This window comes from Orbicella faveolata, unplaced genomic scaffold (assembly GCF_042242905.1).
Source record: "Orbicella faveolata isolate gen_17 unplaced genomic scaffold, um_ofav_v1 contig_24, whole genome shotgun sequence".
NCBI lineage: Eukaryota > Metazoa > Cnidaria > Anthozoa > Scleractinia > Merulinidae > Orbicella > Orbicella faveolata.
Genome location: NW_028301552.1, coordinates 9,341,088 through 9,366,145, shown reverse-complemented (window position 1 = coordinate 9,366,145; position 25,058 = coordinate 9,341,088). Strand labels below are relative to the sequence as shown.

Here is a 25,058-nt window from a genome sequence, read left to right as displayed (position 1 = left end):
GCACATGCGCAGCTATTGTTTTTCTTATTAAACCTTTTGTTTGGTGACGTTCTCGTTGCCGTCGTCCTCGTAGTTTGCTTAAGCTCCCTATTAACAATTTAAACGGCCCTTACAGCTTAAGAGTGTTAATTATTAATGCATTATCAAGTTTAATAAAAACTTTTTTTTTTAACAATGACTGTCTAATTGCTCGCGCGCTGATTTCCTCATTTTTATCATCAAGAGTACAGACAGATAACATTTTAATTTATGCAAGCTTTTAAGTTCAACTTTCAGCTGTCAAACTGTCAACCTTTTAACCAATGAGATTTTATGGACTCTTTTAAGTAGCCAATCAAAAAGCGAGAAAAGCTTTTGACAATGATCGCGTCATTTTGAATAAAATTCACTTATCTTTGTTTACGGCAAGTTTTGGGCGTCTTTTCCCCTCATTTATTAATCCCAGCATTTGACCATTTTGGGGTCTTGTTATTGTAAAAAACAAATTGACGTCAGTTTTTAATGGGTCTGTCCTCTTATTGATGATAAATTACGTCATAATATTGCCAAAGTTTACTGCGGAACCACTCGCCTGCGGCTCGAGGTTCCAAAGCGACTTTGACAATGTTATGACGCAATTTATCATCAATAAGAGGGCAGACGCATAAAAAACTGACGTCGATTTATCAAATTGCATACAACACAACATGAAATAAAATAACATGGCAATCAGGAGGATACAGGAAGGGGTGGATGGATGGTGGATAACAGAAACAAATGTTGGCCTTTCTACAAGACTTCTTAAACAAATGCGAAATCACAGCAAATGAAATTTATCGCTAAACTCCGGAGGATGTAGCACGACTGCAGATTTGTCAGTTGACTGAGTGAGGGTAAAATAGGGTTGTTTATTTATCGAAGCAAAAACTAAGGAGTAAACGGAGAAGTAAAATCGTCAAAATCTATGCTAATAGACCAATTTCGATATGCTAAAATTCAGCCTAACATAATAGACCTTAGTACAAGGCTCCGGGGAATAACTACAGGATTTATGGGGTTTATTCCTCAAAGCCTCGTGCTGAGGTCTATTGTTTTAGGCTGAATTTTATTATATCGAAATTAGTCTATTAACTGGATATCGAAACCTCCTTCACGGTTGTTTTTTTCTGTTTTAACGTGATGAACAATAAATGAGTTTGGGACGCCCACTTTTCAAATCCTGGCTAGCAAAAAGCAGGTTAAGCCTGTTTCCCAGCGCTTTCAACAATCACTGACTTCTAAATATATCTTTGAAAATTGTTTTCTGTAAAAAATACAGATTAGCAAGTTACATAAATGTATCTTGGTAACATGAATTCTACAAGGAAACCATTACACTATCCCCTAGCCTTATAACCCCCACCCTATTTCCCTCAGGAGCCATGTGGACTCCAAAGAAAGGTGAGTTGCCATGTCTTGGATCTCTGTCCTCAGGGAGTCTTATTCTGAAATCAATTACAAAGCAAATGTATGATTAAAAGAAACTACACACAATGTTTTACAACTTGTGCATTCTTTGGCAGAGTGAATTAAATCATACACAACATCTGGCTATTGGCTTGTTCACAACTGGAACTACATAAATACGCTTTTAAGGCAAATTTTCTCTCAAAAATTTATTCACTTTAAAATATGATTATTTGGGGTGTACAAGGTCAGGGCTTCTTTCATATACAGTATATAGCTTTTAAGTACCGTAAATCCTCGAATTAGTGCCCCCCCCCCCTTGAATAAGCGCCCCTTCATTATAAGTGCCCCTCCTATTGGCCGAAATTTAAAATAGGCGCCCCCTCGAATAAGCGCCCCTTCCCTCCCCACCATTTTGTGGACGACTAATGACACAACAAAGGCTGCACAGTTTTCGTCATGTAGTATTACAATTGTACGTTGTTTCAGTCTGTGAACACGTTTAGTGAACACGATTTGAACTTTACGATCAGCTTTTTATGTCAATAAACAGCTTATGTTGGTGTTTATGCATAGATGATATATCAAAAAAATTATCATGTCAGGCCACGATTTGGGAAAAATTAAATAAGCGCCCCCTCGAATAAGTGCCCCCTTGAATAAGTGCCCCCCGTCTACTCCTAAATTTGAAATAAGCGCCCGGGCGCTAATTCAAGGATTTATGGTAATTATATATTATGTTATTTGAACTCGTACTCAAGAGTGAGGACTATAGCTTTTCAACTTGATAGCTTTCACTATCCAAATCCATGTCTTTTGTACTCTGCCTTGTGTTTCTTTACATTGTGTAGTTCCACAAAGACCCCCCCCCCCCCCCCCCACCCCTCTGGAAATTCCAATCAAGCCTTATACATTTCTTTAAATATTGTGGTCTTAAAGAACCCCCACACTCAGGACATTCTAATCCCTTCTGCGGGGTATGGATATTTTCTGGAACTGCACATTTAAAGAAGAACACAACAATCTAAAGTTTAACAAACATGTTTCGGCAGATGCCTCTTCCATTTTCAGTGTGAATTGAATATAGTAAGCAGAGTGTTTCTTTACATTTGCATAGCCTTTAGAGATAACAGTGAACCAAAACTTAAAGTTTCTAGCAAGGAGAATAAAATCTGATGTGGGCAGTCTGTAACTTAGTGTCTACATCATGAAAAATTGCTGCATGTAATATAAGCCAATCCAATCCACCGTAGGAAAAAAGATGGTGGCTGTACATTTTACCACAATGCCTTGCGAACCTAACACAGCCTATAAGGCACAAAGAAAGCCAAATTTTTACAATATTTTTCCGTATGCTAAGGACATTGAGTAGCCTAGGTTTGAAGATTTTATAACGTTTCTGTACGTTTGTATGAACTTTGTTAAGGTTTTCGTGCGCTAAGAATTATTGGTAAATGTACCAGTCGCCATCATTTTTCCTATGGAGGATTCCACACTGCTGAGGTGCTTGAGAAAACAAAAATATATCGTAAATTCTATTACCTTCGCAAAGTAGCCAGAGGCTCATCTCCTTCCTTTTCTCCAGTTGCAGGATTGACTGTAGTGAGTATACACCTTAGAAAACAAATGAATCTCTTCTGAGAATAAAACTCTATTAAAACTCTCTCAAGAGTTTTATTAAAAATATGCATCCCGGTATTAATAATAAAAATATCTTTGTAGGAGGTACAGGTTTTCACTAGCCCATAAACATAAGCACCATAATAATATTGTTCAGATGCAGTAGGAAGTTGATAATTAGCATCTTTTTTTATTTATTGAGAAACTTTCCTAACAAAAGGCACTTCTTAACTGCACCTTACTGCATATGTTGCTCATGCTTAATACGGGTTTGAGAAAACCAAAGGATCCCCTTCTGATCCCTTTTGTACACTTGATAATTTTGGCCTACTGATCACTGATTGATGATTAATTAATACAATTAACTTCATAAAATAATACCTGTTGACACTGCCTCACCTTCCACAAGGTTTAAGATGTCTAAATTCAACATCTCCTACTTTGATTCTCCTTCCTGCCCATTCATCCTACAGAAGAACAAAGGTTTAACATTTTAGGTAACAGGTCCTGAAAAAGGAAGCAATATTTTATTCCAAACAACATGAATTATATGACTGTAACTGCAACAATTATTATGGGTAGTCATGTTGTTGGTTACTGAACAAAGGATGGAAAAATACTTTCTAACACCCAGAATTAATTGTCTTTCTGAGTGAAATTAGAACAGGATCTGGCATTAACATTGAGGCACTGGAACCTTAATCCACTTAATGGAAATCCTCTCTAAGTACACAGTTAACGTAGCCATGCTCCAGGGCAAAATACAAGTCTAACAATTAGCCAACACCTCTCCTAAGGAGACCCTTTTTCAAGTCCTCATTGCCAAGCGTTTCTATGCATAGTTACAGGAGGTTTGCTGCACTCACATTTTCAGTACATGGTGCTTAATAAGAAAACATTGAACATACATGTAAAGCTAAAGTCTGCATACAAGCCAAGGAGTCCATCAGGCCAGAGCTTATCCCGGTTTCTGTAGCATGAGGCAACTAGGAGTATCTCTACTCCCCCCTGGATGGGATGCTAGTCCATCGCAGGGTTACCCCCAGCATTAAGTTAGCCTAAACACCTGGGTGGATGACAAAAATTCACCTCTTCAAATCCTGCCAAGCCACTAACAACAACATTTGGACGGAATCTCTCCATTGTAACTGGTGATGGAAGTTCTTCATTAACTGCTGCTAAAGATGTCTCATTTGCAATCAGGTATGGAGCAAAATCTCCAAAAGACACCTTGTAAAAAAGGAAAGAAAAACAAAGATGACTCATTTGACAGCTTAAAGCACACATTTCCAACCTTTCCCAGACTGGGAAGAAAAACAGGGATTGAGAAAGTGCAAAATAAATAAATATAATTTAGTGATTTCTTTGTCAAGGCCAAATACTCAAGTTCTGAAAGGGTAAAATAGACTGCATAGCAAGCATTCCCATACAAGAAAAGATTGTTATGAGAGTATAAGAGGAGAGCTCCCAAATTTTCTCAAAGTCAGAGTGTATAGAAAGCACTTTGCTGGTACCAGAATCCTTGCTACTCTGACGCAGGCTGGGGTGAATAGTTAACTAACATCACTTAAGACAATATTTGCATCACAATTTAAACATATTTAACTCAGTGTTCTCTTATAATATGTACATTGCAGTAAGTATGGTTCCTATTATAGGATTGGAGATTTTCAGAATGGTCCACCATTACAACACAGCGGGCTCTTATTTCAAATTAGGAAAACTAATGTGTAGGGATTTAAGTATCTTAATTGGGAACACAACACAATATAATCAGTGACACTTAACCTTGGACCAGTCAACAGGAGTCAAACACATTAACTAAATATTGGCTTGAAGCGACTGCATCTTCCACCAAGAGTACTTATTAAGGATGCTCACACTAATTGTTTCTGAGCATCCTTACTGCGCACGCAGATTCGCACACCACGTCATGCATGAGCCTGAGCGCTAAGTAATAAAATGAACAATGATAGAGCAGATGGCCATTGCTATAGCTTTTCCTGGATTTAACGTTCTTGGATGTTTGGTGACCCCTATTTTTTCTTTTGACAGATCATTCTCCACCGATTTTCTAAGTTCAGTAAAAAAAGAACAAAATCTATTCACTAGAAGTTTGAAGTTTTTGCAAAATGCACCAATGAATTTCATTCTTTTTAGCTCTTCATTTATCTGTGTGACGGTTTTAAATGCCTCTTGAAGGGTTACGTTTTGTGTAAATGTTGGTAAAATTTGGAAGTGCAGTATTTATGCAACAGACCCACTTCTACAAAATATGACTAAGATTGTTCACCACCTTCAATATTTTTAACTACAAACCTCTGTAGACCATGCTGAGCTACGTGTGCAAATTTTTCAAAATTAGGGTAGTTTTCCACCATTTTATCTCTGAAACGAAGTTGGTGACCCCCAAATTTTTTTGCATTTCCCACACCAGTAACTCATTATCTGACCACAGTAAAAATTTTTAAAAAATCTGTCGACAGGAAACTTCTCGCGCAAACATTCTTAATATATAATAGGAACTAAGAAAAGAATTAATTTCCATTTATTACCTTGTCTTCTGGTAGCCCAACATCGCCCCACTTTTCATCTTCACAAATTACTCTAGGCTGAGACAGCTGATACATTTTATAGCCAGGTTTACTCAGGTAATTTGAGAACCACTGTGCCGCCTCATCTCCAACATATCGCCCTTCTCCATACATTCTCCAGACCCTGCGAAAAAATTTTCAGAACATGTCTTTCTATCTGTATTTCAGTGAAAACGAGCACAGTGTGTGTTTTTTCACACTGCAGCATGTGTGACCAAAGCTTTCATGAGATATCTTGCAAGTAGATGAAAGCTAAATGTATGTCATTTAAAGCAGTCAACATGAGGACGGTCATTTGGTGTATGTTATAACAAGTGTCGGCAATACAGTGTAGCAGGTTGTAATGAAAATGAACTAATTTTTGGTTATGAAGTATCAGGTCTGCTAACTAATACTCTTTGAAGATTTCCAGTTTCTGATACTTTGATTTCAGTTGTTCCCATACATTTCTTTGTAGCTTCAGACAGGAATGTAGCTTCTGTCTGTGATAGTGGGTGTCCATAATAGCAGGGTGTCCACAAGGTAAGAGTTACCAGTATTTTGCAAACTAAGGTGGTCCTAATATTATGCTGGTAAGAATTAACTAATCCTAACTTGTAAACAGACAGCACACTTACTACATGTATGCCAACAAGCTGGTATACACAGTGTACCTCGAACACTTACCGAATCCTCTTATATTGTTTTTTATCTGCTTTCAACACTATGTCCACTTTCAATGTTTCCATTCCTGGTGCATTTAGGCAGAGATATTTTTCATCCTCAAAGTGTGGAACAACCAAAGCTAACTTTGGATCTTTACGCTGAGAAACAAAGGCATCATTCTCATCCACAAGAATCCAGCGCCTTTAAAAAGAAAAATAAATAGATGTAATTAAAAATGTAAAATGTTTAGATGAAATATGAGGAAAATTACAAATTAGTGTTGTTTTGTTGATTGCGTGGTTACCTAGCACGTGATCAAAATCTGCCTCACAACTAAAACGAGCCATGTTTAGCACAAAATCTTAAAATTTCAACATTTTTGCAAGAATTTTCCAGTTTCACCCTATAAAACCTAACATGACATTGACGTATCAAAGCTGTAGAAGCTATATGCAAAAAGAAGCCGTATTTCTACGGCAAGAATGAAGCCCTTGCGCTCGTCAGTATTTTTAATTTAATTAATTAATGTACAAATCCAGCCAAATCCTTGTGGCAACCTCTTCGGCAAAACATACAAATTTTCTGGTGGAAATATACTTGGGAGCGGCCGAAATGAAAAGTATTATCAATATTATTAAAAAAGACATTGATTAGTAAGTCATAAAAAACTCTCAGTGCTCCTGAAATAGTTTTTCATTCAAACGAAGATGTTTTCACTCGACTGAAACTATTTTCCATTCACCGCAATGATAGAAGAAGTCAATACTCAGTTGAAAATCTTGCGATTATCGACTTTTATCGACAACTTGAACTTGTCGATTGAAAATTATCGAGATACATTGAGTACTAGATCCCCTTATTGACTTACATGAAACAAATTGACGTCAGTTTTTTATGCGTCTGTTCTCTTATTGATGATAAATTGTGTCATAACATCGTCAAAGTGGCTGTGGAACCACCAGCCGCAGGCGAGTGGTTCCGCAGTAAACTTGGACAATGTTATGACGAAATTTATTATCAATAAGAGGACAGACCCATAAAAAACTGATGTCAATTTGTTTTTTCACAATAAGACCCCAGAATGGTCCACATAATGCTGGCACTAAATGAGGGTAAAAGACGCCCTAAACTTGCCATAAACAAAGATAAGTGAATGTTATTCAAAATGATGCGAACATTGTCAATAGCTTTTCTCGCTCTTTGATTGGCCACTTAAAAGAGTCCATAAAATCTCATTGGTTAAAAAGTTGGCAGTTTGACAGCCAGAAGTTGAACTTGAGAGCTTGCATAAATTAAAATTGTATCCGTCAGTACTCTTAGTGATGATAAAAATGAGCCAATTAGCGCGCGAGAAATTAGACAGTTTTTGCAAAACACGTTTTCGATGATCGATTTTGATCAACATGTTATTTTCGGGCACGTTTTTGTCCGAAATTAAAATCGTCCGAATCTTTTTGCAAGTACTGTAGACTGTGTAGAGGACTTCGAATTTCATACCATGTAAACCGTGTTCTCAGTGTTCAATGTTCAATAAAATACCCAGATATTTAAATATTAACCCTTGACGGGAATACGAACTCGTCTAACTTACCTATCATACTCCATTCCTTCTTTGAAGCATTTCACATCGTCCACACGAATTCCTTTGCAGGATTTGACAGGATAAATGAACAGGTCTGAAACTCGCCCCACCTCCTTGTAAGATCGTCTTCTCTCATTCCGTTCCCACCACAGTGCAGCAAGACCCGCTAAGACTACGACAGGCAAACCGAACAAGAGATACTTTGAGTAAGAGAAGGGCGCCATCAATAAAAAGTTCTTTTGAACGACTGCCTGCTGACTCGCTCCTGGCTTGGTAGCCTGGTCTGGCGGACTCACGCCATAACAAGTATGGCGTTCGCTGAACCAACAGAAAAGAAAGCGAGACTGAACACTGCTGTACTTGGTGAGGATATCTCATCAAAGTTTCAGACAAACCAACAGAACTCTGACGTTGAAGTCGATCTTCGTTCTTTCATAGAATTCAACAGCGCGAAGACAGTCGTACCCAAAGCAGTGCTTGCAGACGAATACACGCGGGATTTTCAAACAGGTTTTTCACTTGAGTTCGCTTGTAATTATCCGAGACTTTTCCTTCTAATTGAACCCTTACATTTAATTTTTTCAGTTCAAGTCTATGCTGCTGAAATAAGGGACAGGACGCAAACGTCACAACTCATAAGGTACGCCTTGAGCGAGCAGCAAAATTAAAACGAGTTTCCAAAGAGATTTCCTTTTCTCGCGCGAATTTTTTCTTGATCTTGTTTAACTTTCTTTACAAGCTCGAACTAATGTTTTATTTTGCAGAACTCTCAACGATATTTTCCCTTTGTTGAATATGGGACATTTGAAAAGGGTTCGATGCCTCAAAAATGGTAAAGGTAAGCTTGCGTGGGTTCTGAGTTTCTCTGCGTATTTTATAAAAAAATCAATTTGCCGAACAACAGCAAATTTCTGTTAACCTTATTTATTAATCAATAAACTCAATTTTTTATATTAAGATAAGAAAACCGCCGTTTTATAGAACGAGAGGGAACACTGTATTTGTTGTACAGAGAACGTAATTTAATATGTGTAAAAGGAATCTGCACCTTAAATTTTCCGAAACCAGTATGTGACCTCCCATATGGTCTAGCGGTTAGGATTCCTGGTTTTCACCCAGGCGGCCCGGGTTCGACTCCCGGTATGGGAATACGCAAATTTTTTTTCCTTCCCTTTAAACTGTTTTTTTTTCCTTTTTGACTTTTTCTTTCTTTACTTTTATAAAAAAAACATCTTTATATCTTTTTTATCTATTATTGTGCAGGTCCAGAAAATAGCCATACCCCCTCCACTCCACAGATGTGATTGGAATTTCCCACCTGGGGGTGGGGTTCTCTAAGCCCAAAACATTTAAGGAAATGTATCAAGCTTAATTGAATTTCCAGAGGAATGGGGGTCTTGGAAAAAAACCCTTCTGTGGGGGAGGTATGGATATTTTTCTAGAACTACACATTCTTCCATTTGAACTTCTTTTCCCCTTTTAATCTTCTTTTTCATTATTATAAAAATATATGTTCATATCTTTTTTATTTATTATATTATTGATTTGGAATTTTTCTGAATTTCAGATTCGGTTCTTCAGATTGTTTTGCATTTGAAAGAAGATGGAAACATGGATTTATTTAATCCATCAATTGAGCAACTTTTAGAGCAAAATGGCATAGCAATAACGTCTCTTGGACAGCCCTTTGTGACTGATGTTGCAAAGTTCCCACCACTGACAAGAGAACAGTTTAATCAAGCTTCAAAGCTTTGGCCTGTCAGCTTCCATGAGGATAAATGGTATGGTCGAGGTATTAGGTTATTTACTGGCTGTAACTGATAAGAAGATGGGCGGGGGGGGGGGGGGGGGTGGAGATAGGGGGAAGGGTGTAGGGTTTGCGTAGTGGTGAGAGCGCTTGCTTCTCACCAATGTGGCCCAGGTTTGATTCCAGCCTGGTGTCATATGTGGGTTGAGTTTGTTGTTGGTTTTCGCCTTGCTCCGAGGGTTTTTCTCTGAGTTCTCAGGTTTTCCTCCCTCCTGAAAAACCAACATTTCCAAATTCCAATTCGATCAGGATAGCGGACCTGCATGAAAACCAGTTAGGGTTGGTGTGACTTCCTCCCTAAATATTATTTATTTTATTTAAATATTTATTTATTTAACTTTTTGGGTAGGGCAGCATGCCAAAGTCTCTCTTGCAGATCTGGAAAAATAAAGTAATTACATGTACATGATTGTATTTATACTTGAAAAAAGGTTGTGTAATTTATATCAAATGTAAACATAGACAACAAAAGTAGCCTCTTTTCCACCATCTCTTCTTGTTGCTTTGTTTGCTTGACAGAAATCTGAACCAAATGCCTGCTAAGGCCATCCTGTTACATCACTATTAAAAAAAAATTCAGACATTTGCATGTCATCATTAATCATTCAATTTTTTCTGTAGAACTGTAAGCAGTGGAAATCACTCTGAGTTCATAGAAATATAAAAACCTTGGACCTTAACATACTTAATGCGAGACAGGTGTTAGTCCACTTCTGATGAGCCAAGTCCTGTTAAAAAAGTGTAAAAAAATCTTCTCTTATTAGTATGTCACTATGAGTTATAATTATTTTATGGTGTTTAGTATTTCAAGAGCACTGAGAGGTGAATTATTCAATGAAGATGAAATTCTGGTCATTAAGAGGTTTATGAGGATGGCATTGACAGAAGCAGAAAAGATGGATTCTGGAAAGGTGATTTGCATAAATTCTGGTTCATAGTTAATCATTAGACAATCTGTAATGTCATCCATGCACCCATCCATCCCAGCATTTTTCTTTCTGACATCCATCTGTCCATTTGTCCATCTACACTTCCACCCACCAACCATACATCTTTCTACCTACCCACCAGCTCAATGAAGAGTTAGTTCACATCAACCATTCAATTTCAAGGCATGTTGTCTATGTAAAAAAGGCAACAAATCATGTGTGAAAGGTGATAATTATAATGGGGTTTCATTGACATTTTCAGCGGGAGGGCAACTGGTTTTCATAAGTGGGCAAGACTTTTTTGAACTGAACTTCTTTATAAGAAAAACTTTCCTCTAGATGGTCAAACTAGACGGGCAAAATTGTCCTCCTAGCTGGTCAATTTGCCCAGTACCTGGCCCTTAATGGAACCCCTGCATATACAATGCTTAATTATGATCCCAATTCTGATTTTAGGACTTACATGTAAGTGTTTAATCTGCTTGAATGTGCTGGCCCTAGCCTTTTTGTGTCTTTTATATTCACAGTTTCCTATAGGTGCTGTGATTGTAGACCCACAACAGAACCACCCCATAGCTATGTGTCATGACCTGCGGTGTGCAGGACACCCACTTCAGCATGCTGTCATGGTCTGCCTTGATTTAGTGGCACACAGTCAGTCATCAGGGGCATGGCAGCTGGACTGCTTAGAGGAAAATGGAACATGGACATTGAAAAACAATGATTCACAACCACAGCAGAGAACTCAATGTTCTATTCATGGCAAGAGTCATTTTACGCTGGACCGTAACTCATCAGGGACAGGGCATTTAGTGGATATAAAATCAACTGATTGTAGTGAAACTCGTAACAGGTCAAGTGATGCTGATGACAAATCCAAGTCAGGGCCTTATCTGTGTACTGGATATGATCTTTATGTTACAAGGGAGCCTTGTGTTATGTAAGTAAATTATTTAATAGTTAGTTATTTAGTAGTAAAAGAAGACAAATTTATTCTTAACATATTGTTTAATAGAAACCAAACAAGCTGTTTGTAAGGTCTCCCCTGTGTCTATCCATTTTCAGAGTCCTAAAGTGTGACGTCACGTTACCATGGCGCTAAAAATTCCTGTTCTAAACAAACGCTTGTCATATTGCGCGTCCTTTTCGTAGCTTTTGTATTGAAGAGGTCAAGGGTGTAATTATCGTTTAGAAAAGCACCAGGAGACTTCGAATACGATTGACGTTGTAATTCACACGAAAGTTGTAAAACTGAAAAGGAATTTGAAAGGAAACGATCGAAATGGTGCATTGCTTCGCGCCCGAGTGTGACCACCACTCGGAAAGCCATACGTGCCGGTTTTTCGGATTCCCTAACAAGGAGAAAAAGCTGGATGAATACAGAAGATGGGTTCGCCTACTGAGGTTAGTAAAGGTCAGAGGTTTAAATACTTATCCCGGATCATGATACATACGTGATAAGAAAAGTACGTTTGCACGCAGTCCCGTTGATGCAGATAGACTGTCGCCATCTTTGTTATGAAACTAAGCTCAAGCTCACATTTATTACGAAGTTCGTAAAGTTTGCTTACTATTTGTTATGGGTTGTCGGGTGGCCTTTCTGCAGATTTTAAATGTCTTTCCTTGAAGAGGAGAATTAACGTTCGACTCGCTTGAAATTAATGTTAGATACCACAGGTTTGGTTGTAGTTGCTTTTAATAATCCAGCTTTATACGTTTACCAATGCCCACAGTATTTGCATTTTCTTTTATTTTAAATGAAGGTGGTTTCTTTTCAAAATATGCTGCTAAAATAATCCTCTTTCCGCTACAGGAGACAAGATAGAGAGCCAGGAAAACACGCCCGAGTCTGCAGTTGCCATTTCAGAGATGGAAATAAAAGCAATGGTCCTGAAATTTTCAAGAGAAATCAAGACAAACTCTTCGCTGCAGAAGAAGGAAAGCCAAAAAAGAAGAAAAAAATCGAGCCAGCAAAGAAGGAGTCTCTGCAAGATATGATAAAAGCAGCAAGGGAAAAAGAACAAGACTGTCAAGAAGACAGTGGGGAAATTTTGGAGAGACCATCAACAACAAGAGAAATTATCCTGGAAGCAGAACTGCAACAAGCAGAAAGGGACCTAATGGACCTTAAAGAAAAAAATGACTACTTGCAAAAACATTACACAGTGTCAGCAATTGATGAAAATGTTTTAAAGATGGAGACTGGCCTTCCAACAAAGGAAGTTTTTCACATTGTTGTTAATTATACATGCAGGTTCAAACAGGCCATCAATTACTTTGCTGGTTGGAAAGTTGAATCAATTACTTTTGAAGACCAAATATTTATTACCTTGATGAAAGTAAGACAAAATTATACAAACCTTCACCTTGCACAGTTATTTAATTGCAGTGTATCCACAATAGCAAATATTGTAACAACCTTCATTCATGTACTGCACTCAATTTTATTTAATGACCTCATGACATCAATTCCAAGTAGGGATAAGAACAAGTTGTCTGCCCCATCATCTTTCAGTCAATTTGGTTCTTGTAGAGTTGTAATAGACTGTACAGATATTGAGATTGCCACACCTGGGCTAATGAGCCAGCAAAATGCTACCTATTCTAACTATAGGGGAATGCATTCCTTCAAGGTTATTGTGGGTGTAGCCCCAAATGGTGTTATTACTTATGTAAGTAAACTTTATCCAGGGTCGATATCCGACAAGGCAATTGTGCAGCAATCAGGATTGCTAAACCACCTAACTGCTGGAGATATGGTCCTGGCAGACAAGGGTTTTGTTATACAGGATCTTGTACCAAATGGTGTTTCTGTAAATATACCACCTTTTTTAAACAATGGTGCATTCACCGAGAGTGAAGCAAGGGCAACAAAGGCCATAGCAAAATGCAGAATTCATGTTGAGCGGGCAAATGCTAGGCTTAAGGACTTTAAGATCTTAAGTTTTATACCCTCATATTTGCGTTGTCATGCAGACATCATATTTCAACTGTGTGCCTCACTAGTCAATTTACAGTTTCCTCTCATCAAGGAGGGATGTGAGGGTTATGAATTTGATTAATAATAAATATTTATTGTTGAAATGGAATTAAGTATTAACTAGGTAAAATACATTGGTTATTTGGAGTGAAATAAATCTGCAATCATTAGTGGATTTACATTATGTATATCTTCACCCACACAATGAGGGTTAACACTAACTTAAAAATAGTCTTCTGGCTGGTGTATATGGAGTGCACCCTTACACCCTCACCCACCCTTATGACACCCAATGAATAATCATGAATAAGTGCACTTTAAGTGGGTCAGGTGTTTATATTACAAATTAAATTTTAATTTTAAATTATCTACACTAAGGCAGTGAAAGATTCAGACCTTGAGGTAATGTCGGGAAAGGGGGGGGGGGGGGGGAACTTTCAAAAATAAGTTTGCACAACAGGACTGCAGGACTTCCTCAGATTGTGCTCTTTTAGGGGTTCAATTTCAATTGCCTGACAAGCATTCCCAATCTTTTCTAATGGGATTACCCAAGGAAATACATAAAGCCCAAATTCTTTATAATATTATTATAGATGACAATCATGTAAGGTTATAACTGTCCCTCAACAACCTTTGGGAAGAGGTGATCAAAATAAAACTGCATAAGCTTTGGAATGTTTTCACTCCAAGTTTCATCCCTTGCTATTTTTAAAACTACCACATCTTTAGCTGTCCAGATAACAAAATAACAAAACTTCCGGCGAGAGAAGTACATCTCCCCTTGAATTTGATGCCAATAAACATGTTCTTTCTTCAAAGCATATTGGCCACCTTCAGTTTTCTCCAAGCAGAAATTGGGAGAGGTGTTGACTGCCTCTTCAATTGTCATGTTTCTTTCCGTGTAGGGACACTTTGCTTCCAAAACAGAATCTTCATCCACTAGGCCATCAGAGGAGGCACCAATAATTCCAGAAGCATCCAGCCATATTCCAGTTTCCAGGACAGTCTTTCCAGTTAACCTTGTAAATGCTCTGAGAGCTTCTGTTTCATTGTTTACCCCCCACTGTACTGCCTTAACTCGGGACAAATCATACTCCCCAAGGAGTCGTTTCAGAAGGGATGGAGTGACTCTTTTTGCCTGCAAAACAGAGCCAAAATTGCTTGCAGTCAGTCTTCCTCTTCTTGCAAGATGCCAGGTTGGGTTGTCTCGCTGGCCCACAGTCATTTCACTGACTAAGACGATATCCCTTTCGTCGACCTTGGCTTTACGCACCAAGCAATCCAGCTGTTGTTGGGACTCTCTGGTTTGAAGAAACTCGTCTGAATAAATAATTTCTTCAATTGTTGGAATGGGCAGTTTGGCTTCGGGTGCTGGTTCAGGGCTCATAAGCCAGCACAGACCAGTGAATCTACCATACTCTTTCAAGTCTTCATAGAGTGCAGACCGATCTAATGCATCAGGAGTTCTAGAGATCGCCACATACTTCTTTGGCAGGGGAAACATTTCTTCGACTGCCAGCAGTGACAGGGAGCTGTTTGACTTCCTCTTCCTCCATTGGCACTCGATGTCCGTGCGGCTGAGGTTGTGAATGCCGTGGATAAAAAGTGCAGCTGCGTGGCTGCATTTGAATTTACCCCTTGGACATTCACACTCCGTGGATTTTATGTCAAATTGCTCATTTAGGTATATCTAAAAGGGTTCAGATGAGAAGTACAACATAAGAAAACTAAGTCAACATAACTTCTCTGATAGACGATCGTAGCTTTACGATTTTCGGACGAAAAAGGCCTACACGCTTTAATTGTTTCAAGGAGCCGTAGAAGTTGAAATAAATATAAACTGACTAACGCTGAATTGTGAAATTTAAGGAGAAAACAAGAGGATGCGTGCTGAATATCTACAAATATTACTTCGGCAACTGTTTAAAAACGATCGCTCTACTCACCGTGACTTTGTAGACCTTTTTTTTCATGCTTGCATGGACCTCTCCGCGTAGAACACCCTGTTGGTAACTGAATGACTCAATATGATCCGATTTATAATGATTTTCTCCCCGCTCAATGGATTTTTTTTCTTCAAAGAAGAAAGAGATCAACGAAGCGATTGAAAGCGACGCCATTTTTCTCGCTGAGCGCGTTTGTTTAGAACAGAAAATTCTGCTTCCATGACAACGTGACGTCAAAGCTTTAGAACTCTATGGTATGTTCCAAAAAAGCAAAAAAAAAAAGAAAGAAAGAAAGAAAGAAAAAGAAAGAAAAAGCTATCATTTGTAATTATCTTTGCTTGTCAAAGATTGATTAAAACTAAATTAATGCATTTGTTTTATCTTAGAAGGAGATCTTAAGGTAAATATGTATTATATTTCCCTGAAATTAATTGATTGCATGTTGCAAAACATTTCTAGAATAATTTTAACCAGCTCATTTTGCAGGCTTCTTGCTTATTCTAAACTTACCTCTTAAGTCTAAAATTAATTTGCCAATGGCTACCCATTATATTGTGCTGTTCCAGGAAACATCCATACCCTTCCCATCCATGCAAAAACATTACAAAAATAGCTTTGGCTATAGTGGTGCAGTCCTCTGGAACAGTCTACCCTTAGCTGCTAGGCAAGCAACATCTCTGACTAATTTCCGATGATTGTTAATTAATTTGGACACGGCATTCATGTAAAACAGGCTTTAATTTAGTTTACTTTTCTTTAATACAGTCAAACCTGTATATAATGGTCACCCTTGGCAAATCGCTGGGTGACCGTTTTATACAGGGTGATCGCTATATACAGATCAACTTTACAGTAGATAGAAGGGCACGATTGTAATTCATGAAATCGTTTGGTGACCGTAATATACAGGGTGACCGCCATATACAGAGCTGTTATATACAGGTTTGACTGTAGTTAGCAATATTTTAAATCATGGAAGATTAATCTGTATACATAGTCTTTCGTAATACGTTGTAGCTTTTATATTAAATTGTTAATGCCTGATGTATTTACCGTGTTTTTAAACAAAGATGATGATGATGATGGTGATGATGCATAGCTGGAGGGTTTCTTTGGCTTGAACCCCCCACCCCCACTCCCTCGAAATTCCAGTTTTGGTTTATACATTCCTTTTTGAATTTTGGCCTCTGAGAGCCCTCTCCCCTTCCTTGGGGTGGGTGTGAGTATTTTTTGGACCCACATGTTAGGATCCTGTAGATACAAGAGAGTGATACAGTGTGAAAAAGGATCTTTCAATGCGAAGTATTACAGGGCATACTATAGGTGTAAGGGTCAAAACGCTTTTTTATTTTATTTTATTTTATTTTTTTTCAGGTGTGCAATGGCCCTAGTCCATTCCAGAATTAGACGGGTATTTTACGGTTGCACAGACAGTGTTACTGGAGCGTTGGGCAGCAGATATAAAATTCATACCCAAGTGGGACTTAACCATCATTTTGAAGTATTCTGTGATGTCTTGGAGGAAGAGTGTAGGACTATTTTTGAGAGATCTCCTTCACAAGGAATATAAAATGTTACTGGAACATTGCATAATGTCTGGCAAATGCACTTGAATTCCTAAGACTGCAGTCATGAAGAACTCATCATCACCTCCTCATAGCTAACATGTAAGAAATGAATGACAGTTTGTGAGGAGAATTTACTGGTAATGTTTAGAAGGGTAAAAGCATTTTACTCTGATTATGAAACTACCAGTATTGACTGTCTGCATTATTCCTGTTTTCAATAACGGCCAATTTATTGGCCCTTGTAACTGCAGATGAGACGACGAAATTTCAATCTTAAGAGACCAATTTTTATCGTCATACAAACATAGTGCGAACGCTTAGCTTGTGTCCACAATCAAATTAATTTCGAGAATCAATTATTTATTGTGTCAATGGAGAACAAAAGGCATTGAAGGAATCGACAACTTGCTGACGTCACGCATTCCGAGTCATTACTGTGTTAGTCAAGTTTGAGCGGGCTTCATTTAATTTACGATTTTCTAACAGAGGGAGGAATATTCACGCAAAATCGCTTATTGAAGGAGGCTGTGAGGTAATTCTGGGGCCCTTTTTTGTGTTACAATCGTCTGTATTTCCCTAGAAAAGAAAATGGACAAGAATTACGCGTTAGCCATTTCTGTGGCAATTGCCGTTTTGGTGCCACTTTGTGTTTCGCACGTAAAAGCTGCTCCTTTGAACGAGACTGTGGTTTCAGCAAATGTATCGTCTGTGAACACGACATCAAGCAATGGAAACTCTACTCTGCAGAATTCAACAGCTGTTAACGCAACTACATCGTGTAATGCAACGATTTCAAACTGTACGACGCAAAACTCAACTTTGCAAGCCAACGCAACTATGATCCACATCAATTTGACGGATATTTGCTCACCAAATAGGACACAACCGCTTCCTTCGTGCAATGGCACTACGTTGAATCTTACCAAACACTGCGATACGGTGAAGGCGGGTAATCTGTCAGTCGTTTGTCGAAATGTTAGCGTTAATAGTTCCACAAGCCTCTCTGCGGTTTCCAACACAACGCAATCTCCCGCTACATCGAATGTTACAAATAATTCCGGGAATTATTCAATTGTGAACGTAACATCTTCGATTAACACGACCGCAACTGCTCCACCAGCGAAAAACCCGAACGCAACTTCGACAAATCAAACACTTATGTCTGCGGCTAATGGAACATCGACACAGAACGTTACAGAAGTAAAATCTAACACAACGTCTCCCGGGACATCTCCAAACTCGACTGCTTCGACCAACAATTCCACAACAAATGGAACCGTTGCTACCCCAACCTCAATTCTGAACGCCACACATGTAAATACTACAGAAACGTCGATCACAAGCGCAAAAGAAACAAGTACAAAATCCATAACAACTACACAGGAATCAACTTCGGAAGCGACAACTACACAGCCTTCTACGGCAGGTACTACAACGAAAGAATCGACAACTGAGAAAACTTCAGCTTCTACGACAGAATCTTCTCCTCCGAGTACAATAGGAAGTACGACGAAAGAAAGTACTACGGAAGAAAGTTCAACGAAAGGAAGTACAACGAAAGAAAGCACAACACAAACTACTACAAAAAGTACGACGAAAAAGGAGACAGTGAAGACGGTTGAGACCACTACAACAACACAGGAAAAATCTTCCCAAACATCGAGTGAAGACGAGTCTTCCACTGGTCAACACACAAGTGAGTTTTTAATTGCAGTCTAAATAGGAAGGTTCCTACTGCTGTTTTAAATTTGAGAAGAAAAGAAAAAAATATATGGAAAGGCAATTTAAACATCTACATTCGAGGAACTTGTGGTTACAAACAAAAAATTTCAAATTTGACATTTTTCACAACTGTTTAAGAGCACCTGTTAAAATAATTTGCATGTTATCTGCATCTGCTGTAGTTGGCGGCATTTATGAACGAAAGAATATGTTCATGTCCTTTTTGCTTATTAGCCAGAAGCAAATTCGATATAAAGTAGATCATTGTTGCCAAGTAGGGTGGACTGGTATCCTGTTAAACCGATATGAACCTCTGCAAAACATGGATATTAAGGTTTGTAATTTATGCCAAGCATGGTAGAAAATTTCATGCAATAGTACAAACTCTTGGAAGCAACTTTGCAGTTTGTCTAGCCTGGCTGTGTAAGGAACATTCCACAGCCTCCCACAATGAGCTTACTTGTGGAAGCATGCAGGTGAATCAAGCTTTGGAAGATGTTAGTCTAAACAAACTCATAAATCTTAGCAGGTCTGATATTGGTTTAGATACCACAAATATTGACCACAATTTATGAATATAACTGTTGTTTATTCAGTGTGGAAAATATGCTGAAAGAACAGGTTGTGGAAAAAATATCTTTGCACTTACATGGCTACATGAACAGTTGCGAGAAATTTAAAGCAGAAGTGGGGAAATGTTGGATCATACTGACAATAGCTTATAATCTGTCCTACTGTATTATGATGCTTTTGACAAAAACTTTAATTTTTCTAGATTGTTTGTTGGTCTGCGGACACATATACTGTGGCTTATGTGGCAGAGTCACCGAGAAATTGTTTAGACCTACTGAAATGGCAATTACATCGTTTTGTTAGAAGTACATGTATAGAGTGAGACATACATTGTAGACATAACAATTTTTCTTGGACACTTGTATCTAAGGGGGAAAGGCACAATGAGGTTAACCTTACCACAAGACAAGGCTGGACCACAACACCATTAACTCTGCACCCTACTCTTTACAATAAGTGTGTGGGTTCTTTAACGTCTCCAGCTAACCATGTAACATTGAAGATGCAGGAGGTTGGGCCTACAGTTTATAGTCCTTATTCGAGAAGACTTGAATGTCTAACCATTTGCAGGATGTAATTACAAAGGCAGCACATTCTCCTCAGTTATTTTAAGACCCTGAGTGTTCGTCCAGTCTGGGGCGCAAACCCTCAACCTCCCGCACAGCAGTATATCACTTTGCCAACTTTGCTAACCAGGCGTCAGTATGTACATATGTAATAATAATATTGTTATTTTTTGTTGTTTGATTCTTTCAGTGCCATCTCCTCAAGATGATGAAAAGGTATTCATGACATTTCATTGTTATATGGAAATTTTCCAAATTTGTTGTTTATTGGCCATTTCATATACAGTCATAGTTTTAACGGGCATTGTATAATAAGTTGAATTATTCTTGCAACTTATGATCACAAATAGATGACATCATTAATATAATTTTTTTGTTCCTTTATTATATAAAACAAATAGATTATGTGTTGTGGTGTGTTTGTTCAGTAACTGATTAGATGTCAGTAACACACCCAGCTATTGCCTTGTGTGTCACTTTTTTTGTTCTTACCACTTTTTTGTTCTTACCACATTTTGATATCATCTATGATCAATTACTGAAGAGAAGCATCGTAACATGGAATCTAGACGTTGAATACATGACATTTAACAATTATTCCACAAGCACGCATTGGATGTGAGATGGTAGATAGCCAATGAGGCGCTGGCTATAATCATCTCATATTCAACAAGCGCAAGTGGAATAATTGTTTTAATAAAAATGCCCCCAAAATGCGTAGTTCCAGAAAACATCCATACCTCCCCCACGGAAAGGATTTTTTCCAAGACCCCCCCCCCCCCCACCCCTCTGGAAATTTCACTTAAATTTGATACGTTTCTTTAAATATTTTGGCCTTAGAGAACACCCCCCAGGAAATTCCAATCCCTTCTGTGGGGGAGTATGGATATTTTCTGGTACTGCACAATATAGAAAACTAAAACTAAAATAAAAATGCCCAAAAAAACTCACATCTACGCTTACAACATTTCTGGAACATGGTATGATGGCTCATAACCCATGATAACTAAGCAAATAAAAGCTCTCAAATTGTATTATCCAGTGATCCAGTTTTTATAATTAAAAGTAGATACTCATACCTCTTGAGGAAAAAAAATTGTTGAATTTGTGTTTACCACAGCTACTGACCAAATTATTTGAAATTACACCTTGCAGAACGTGCAATTTTTCTACGTAAATGTGCTCATTCCAGTTGGTGCTGGAGCATGTGCTGCTCTTCTCATCGCATTCTTGGTTGTGCTGTGCAGATGTTGCCGCAGGAGGAAATTAAAGAAAGTTCGCTACTTTGGAAAGGTAGTTACGTGCATGTACATGTAATATCATAATTTTGGTTGAATTTGATGTCTGTTAGAGCACTGAAGCCTTGACACCCTGCACATATTTTGAACAGAAAGCTAGGAGAAGAGGGAAGTCCACGTGTATCAATCTTCTTTATGTTTCATGTAATTTACATCTGGAGCAGATTGTTTCATCCAATTACCAAATAGTAAGCAAATTTGGCAACTATTAGGCGAGTTCAAGAAATACATGTGAAATTTGAAAACAACTATTGAAATGAAGAACTAAGATTCAGACTCTCCTTAGCAGGAATATCACTAAGGACTGACTGCCAGCTAATTTCACTGGCTAAAAGAGAACTTAAATCTGGCTGAAATTTCACACAAAAACAGAGGCTTTGGTAAACGTTGGAGCTTCTCAAGGCCAGAAAAGCCAGCTGGGCTTGTTAATGAGCTTGTTCAGCATTTTCTTAGCTTTATCCCTGCCTTTAATAGAATAGGATGTTATTGTAAATTTTATTGTAATGCTGGGTGGAAAAAAGAGTTGGAAGATAAATTTTATAGTAGTAATGTTTAGGTGTTGGACTCCAGATTTAGAGGGTTGTTTTGATGAGCAAGAGGTTTTATTTTTACTTTGTATCCGTTTTTGTAAGGGCATAAAATAATTAATGGTATAAACAGGTTCCAGCACATTGTTAAGGCAAGTTACTAAAATGCTAGGGATTAGACTGCAGTGAACTAACATCTGATTCAGGGGTAGTGGTAACACTTTATAGTACAGAAACCACCCTGCCTTCAAAAGTACTGACAATGGTCTTCATTTCATCAGGCACCAGGCCATCTAAACATGGACGAGTTGAATTTGCTCTCACCTTCCAGTGATGAGGAATGATGCACTTACTGCAGAAATACTAAACAGTTGGAAGGGACTTTTACAGACCAGTCCTCCAGAGGTGCAAAAGGACTGTTTTAATAAATGTACATTTAAATCATCAAATAGATGAAAGGAGAAGATTGTAAGCTGTTACACAGACATGTTACAGAAGGACAGAAAGTACACAGCAAAGAAAGCTAGCAGCTATGCATTGTGGAATTAATCTTAAAAGCTCACTGTGAGGTAGCGTACATACAGAGGTTCTTGAGGAACAAGAAAATTGCAAAAGGAAAGTAAAGCTTTTCAATTTGGGTGATTTGGGCTGATGACAATGGAGTGGAATGCAGCGGCATTAAAGAGAACCTCCTGTAAAGATTTCATTTAAGTTCACTCTGGGGCGTGATTGATTCTGATAGTAACAGAAGTCACCCCCAAAAAGCAACAGTCTTGCTTCAAGTTGGCACTTTAGTTTAGATGCTCTCAGACAAGTTCTGATTGAAAATATACAAAAGCTGGATGCATAGCCAAGTCTGATTTTATTTCTTCGTCTATGCTCACTTTTTCACTTAAATTGTGTCACTCCCATATAATTTTGGCTTTGTATACATGTCTGAGAGAATCAAAACAACCAACTTGGCTCAAGTCAAGGTTTGCCCATTGCTTTAATGTACCACTATTTGACGCATCTTCATGTATTTCATGTTAAATATCAGCAGCAAATAATTATTTGGGCTTATTTTAAGTTTACCGTATAAGATGGTTTACACCATTTTCTTATAGTGATTAGAATGATTAGTTGATATTGGTTGTGCATGGTTTCTCAGCGCAATATTCTTAGCCTTGAGAATTCAGTTGACAAATCAGAAGTATACATGATTGTTGAGTCGATCAATTTAATTAAATTTTATCCACACTCTTTTAAGGACAGTGCCTAATAAATACAAAGGTATTTCCCTAAATTGGGACTCACTCTGGAAAAATGTCGTAACTAACAGCTAGTTTTTTTCAGCTGGAGTGGTTATCAGTTAGTGGTTAGTGATATGATGCTATTCTGGTGTTCCTAGTTTTAGTACAGGTTCATTAACTTGATTTGGTCATAGTAGGAAATTTTTGCTTTCACTGAAGTGGCACACTAACTAGCATAGTAGATTTTGTCAATTTCAGCTCTCAGCTCTCACATGGCATTTGAACCGTGTCTTGTATGATGCGCAGAACGTGTGCGCACTAACAAAAGTAGGCACTGTCCCTAAAATAGTTATAATATTTATAATAGTTAAAATAGTCATTATCGTTATAAAATAGTTGAAAATGTTGAAGGGGTAACTTTGGGTTTGTTATTTATTAAGGGGGAACAGCATGTATACGTGCTTGTTTTTAAATACTTATTGAAGGTTGAGGAAGCAATAAAATAGGGGGACTGGACGTGGGAAGAAGCCAGCACTAGCAAATAGACTACCCCAACACAAAATCACTTCAAGTTTGGGTTAGTCTATTTTGCTGTCAATGTATCATTAGCCAAAATCTAGTTATTTAGAATGTTCAGCAAATCGACATTTGTCCTCTCTTACCTCAAATTCACTAATCTTCTTCGTACAAATTCCAAAAATTCTCCAGAATTTCTTTAAAATGTATGCAAGCTACCGTGCTCTTGTTCCAGGGGGGCAAGAAAGATAGACCCTGGGAGAAAACCTGCTTATCCTCAAAGATTGTTATGTAAAGACACTTTTCAAAAACTAGTGGCCTATTTTCCTGGAAGTATTTTATTTGTTGCCAGGCAATCTGGACTGACAGACGCATTCGAAAGTAATTCATAATAATATGAGACCCCCTCACCCATCCACTCTTTTTAAAGTTACCTGTGTGTTAATTTATCTGGTTTTTTAACAAAATTTACTTGCAAAATTTACCTCTCTTGATTGAAATTGGTGCTAGAAAGGTAATGCATTTTCAAGACTACTCGATGGTAATGGTACATGTAAACCAGGCCTCATTGGTCCACATTTGAAAGCATTGTGGCCTCTTTTCGGCCCAAACTGCATGAAGACCAGAACCCGTAGCTGAGATATTTTGAACTGAGACATGTTATTAAAATTTTAGAAAAAAACAACACGGAAGACGAGAGAGAAATTTGATAGTGTGTTTGTGTGTTTTTTTTTTGTTTTTTTTTTCTGAGAATTATCACTTTCCTTCCGCTATCAACATCTATCGGAGGTTTTAGAGTTATGCTATGAATAAATAAAACTTTTTTGTTGAGTTAAATTAATAAAAAAAAATCCTTAAGTCTATTCATTTGAGTGAGTCACGCAAATAACATCCTTGTGCCCAACATTTTGTTTTTATAATAGCGTGGTGCATGTCAGATGCCGGGAAAACAAAACGAAATCAGAAACAGACGCGTTTGGATTAGCGAGAAGGTAGGAAATGGATGACTGCCACGGCATTGCACGCAGTAGTGTTGTAGATGTAAAGATGGACGCCAGAAAACTGCTCTCGTGTTATGTTACCAACGTAAAATGGCAGATATTCAGCAAAAGATGAGCGATGCAGGACGAGTTAGACCGGGTCAATTTCATCCCACTGCCGAGTTCTGGACGGCAGCTATGCATTTATCATTTATCTCTGAGCCGAAGCCTAAGTTTCTTCATTCCAAAAAGATTCTCAAGCCAATTATTTGTTTTCAGTAGTTGGCGCATTGCTTAAACACACTTGCAGATTATTTCAAACCATTTATGTATTACACAGACACGACCGTTTCACCAGTCGTAAAATTCATACGAAACCACATCCGGGACTCGGGTGGCGTATTTTCCATATCCTCAGTAGTAAAGATGTCGATGACTCCACTGATATCATGTTTGACCTTTTAAAACTGTACTTAACCTTGTTGGTGTATGATCGAAACGTCTTCGGATCTTCCTCAAAAGTCTTCGGACATCTTCGGAAATTTTCG

The 25,058-nt window shown here is 38.0% G+C and overlaps 5 protein-coding genes and 1 non-coding gene across 9 annotated transcripts; 4 read left to right on the top strand and 2 right to left on the bottom strand.

Annotated features, from left to right (window-relative positions):
* Positions 1-796: 796 nt before the first annotated feature.
* Positions 797-8,090, bottom strand: LOC110061124 (mitochondrial amidoxime reducing component 2-like). Its single transcript, XM_020767958.2, has 7 exons — positions 7,876-8,090; positions 6,306-6,485; positions 5,601-5,763; positions 4,135-4,275; positions 3,445-3,512; positions 2,968-3,039; positions 797-1,463 (listed from the first exon to the last, which is right to left on the bottom strand). Exons 1-7 carry the CDS (start codon positions 8,088-8,090, stop codon positions 1,337-1,339), a joined length of 966 nt encoding a protein of 321 aa, XP_020623617.2. The 3' UTR covers positions 797-1,336.
* A 67-nt stretch (positions 8,091-8,157) lies between these two features.
* On the top strand, positions 8,158-17,504 carry LOC110061119 (tRNA-specific adenosine-34 deaminase regulatory subunit adat3-like). 2 transcript variants are annotated; one of them, XM_020767954.2, is made up of 8 exons: positions 8,158-8,229; positions 8,305-8,376; positions 8,452-8,506; positions 8,631-8,704; positions 9,434-9,647; positions 10,476-10,584; positions 11,130-11,542; positions 16,903-17,504. In XM_020767954.2, exons 1-8 carry the CDS (start codon positions 8,175-8,177, stop codon positions 17,096-17,098), a joined length of 1,188 nt encoding a protein of 395 aa, XP_020623613.2. In that variant the 5' UTR covers positions 8,158-8,174; the 3' UTR covers positions 17,099-17,504. The 2 variants fall into 2 exon arrangements, with proteins under 2 accessions (XP_020623613.2, XP_020623611.2); XM_020767952.2 differs by having other exon boundaries at positions 8,175-8,376.
* On the top strand, positions 8,944-9,015 carry Trnae-uuc (transfer RNA glutamic acid (anticodon UUC)). Its single transcript has one exon. It is a non-coding gene; the product is annotated as a tRNA-Glu (tRNA).
* On the top strand, positions 11,672-13,757 carry LOC149110287 (uncharacterized). 3 transcript variants are annotated; one of them, XM_089291678.1, is made up of 2 exons: positions 11,672-12,006; positions 12,416-13,757. In XM_089291678.1, exons 1-2 carry the CDS (start codon positions 11,885-11,887, stop codon positions 13,662-13,664), a joined length of 1,371 nt encoding a protein of 456 aa, XP_089147804.1. In that variant the 5' UTR covers positions 11,672-11,884; the 3' UTR covers positions 13,665-13,757. The 3 variants fall into 3 exon arrangements, with proteins under 3 accessions (XP_089147804.1, XP_089147805.1, XP_089147806.1); XM_089291679.1 differs by having other exon boundaries at positions 11,966-12,154; XM_089291680.1 differs by lacking the exon at positions 11,672-12,006 and adding an exon at positions 12,078-12,279.
* On the bottom strand, positions 13,027-15,775 carry LOC149110286 (uncharacterized). Its single transcript, XM_089291682.1, has 2 exons — positions 15,529-15,775; positions 13,027-15,272 (listed from the first exon to the last, which is right to left on the bottom strand). The coding sequence occupies exons 1-2, from the start codon at positions 15,700-15,702 to the stop codon at positions 14,193-14,195; spliced, it is 1,254 nt and encodes a 417-aa protein (XP_089147808.1). The 5' UTR covers positions 15,703-15,775; the 3' UTR covers positions 13,027-14,192.
* Positions 17,101-24,393, top strand: LOC110061118 (uncharacterized). The gene is made up of 4 exons (XM_020767951.2): positions 17,101-18,792; positions 20,148-20,173; positions 21,113-21,250; positions 22,064-24,393. The coding sequence occupies exons 1-4, from the start codon at positions 17,685-17,687 to the stop codon at positions 22,124-22,126; spliced, it is 1,335 nt and encodes a 444-aa protein (XP_020623610.2). The 5' UTR covers positions 17,101-17,684; the 3' UTR covers positions 22,127-24,393.
* Positions 24,394-25,058: the final 665 nt, after the last annotated feature.

Coding starts and splice junctions, on each gene's coding strand:
- LOC110061124 (XM_020767958.2), bottom strand. CDS start 8,090: ATGGCGCCCTTCTCTTACTCAAAGTATCTCTTGTTCGGTTTGCCTGTC. Junction 6,486..7,875: donor GAAGGAATGGAGTATGATAG/GTAAGTTAGACG, acceptor TTCTTTTTAAAG/GCGCTGGATTCTTGTGGATG. Junction 3,040..3,444: donor CATCTTAAACCTTGTGGAAG/GTGAGGCAGTGT, acceptor TTGTTTTCTAAG/GTGTATACTCACTACAGTCA.
- LOC110061119 (XM_020767952.2), top strand. CDS start 8,175: ATGGCGTTCGCTGAACCAACAGAAAAGAAAGCGAGACTGAACACTGCT. Junction 8,705..9,433: donor ATGCCTCAAAAATGGTAAAG/GTAAGCTTGCGT, acceptor TCTGAATTTCAG/ATTCGGTTCTTCAGATTGTT. Junction 9,648..10,475: donor AGCTTCCATGAGGATAAATG/GTATGGTCGAGG, acceptor TATGGTGTTTAG/TATTTCAAGAGCACTGAGAG.
- LOC149110287 (XM_089291678.1), top strand. CDS start 11,885: ATGGTGCATTGCTTCGCGCCCGAGTGTGACCACCACTCGGAAAGCCAT. Junction 12,007..12,415: donor AGATGGGTTCGCCTACTGAG/GTTAGTAAAGGT, acceptor TTTCCGCTACAG/GAGACAAGATAGAGAGCCAG.
- LOC149110286 (XM_089291682.1), bottom strand. CDS start 15,702: ATGGCGTCGCTTTCAATCGCTTCGTTGATCTCTTTCTTCTTTGAAGAA. Junction 15,273..15,528: donor AAAAGGTCTACAAAGTCACG/GTGAGTAGAGCG, acceptor GAACCCTTTTAG/ATATACCTAAATGAGCAATT.
- LOC110061118 (XM_020767951.2), top strand. CDS start 17,685: ATGGACAAGAATTACGCGTTAGCCATTTCTGTGGCAATTGCCGTTTTG. Junction 18,793..20,147: donor TTCCACTGGTCAACACACAA/GTGAGTTTTTAA, acceptor TGATTCTTTCAG/TGCCATCTCCTCAAGATGAT. Junction 20,174..21,112: donor CTCCTCAAGATGATGAAAAG/GTATTCATGACA, acceptor TACACCTTGCAG/AACGTGCAATTTTTCTACGT.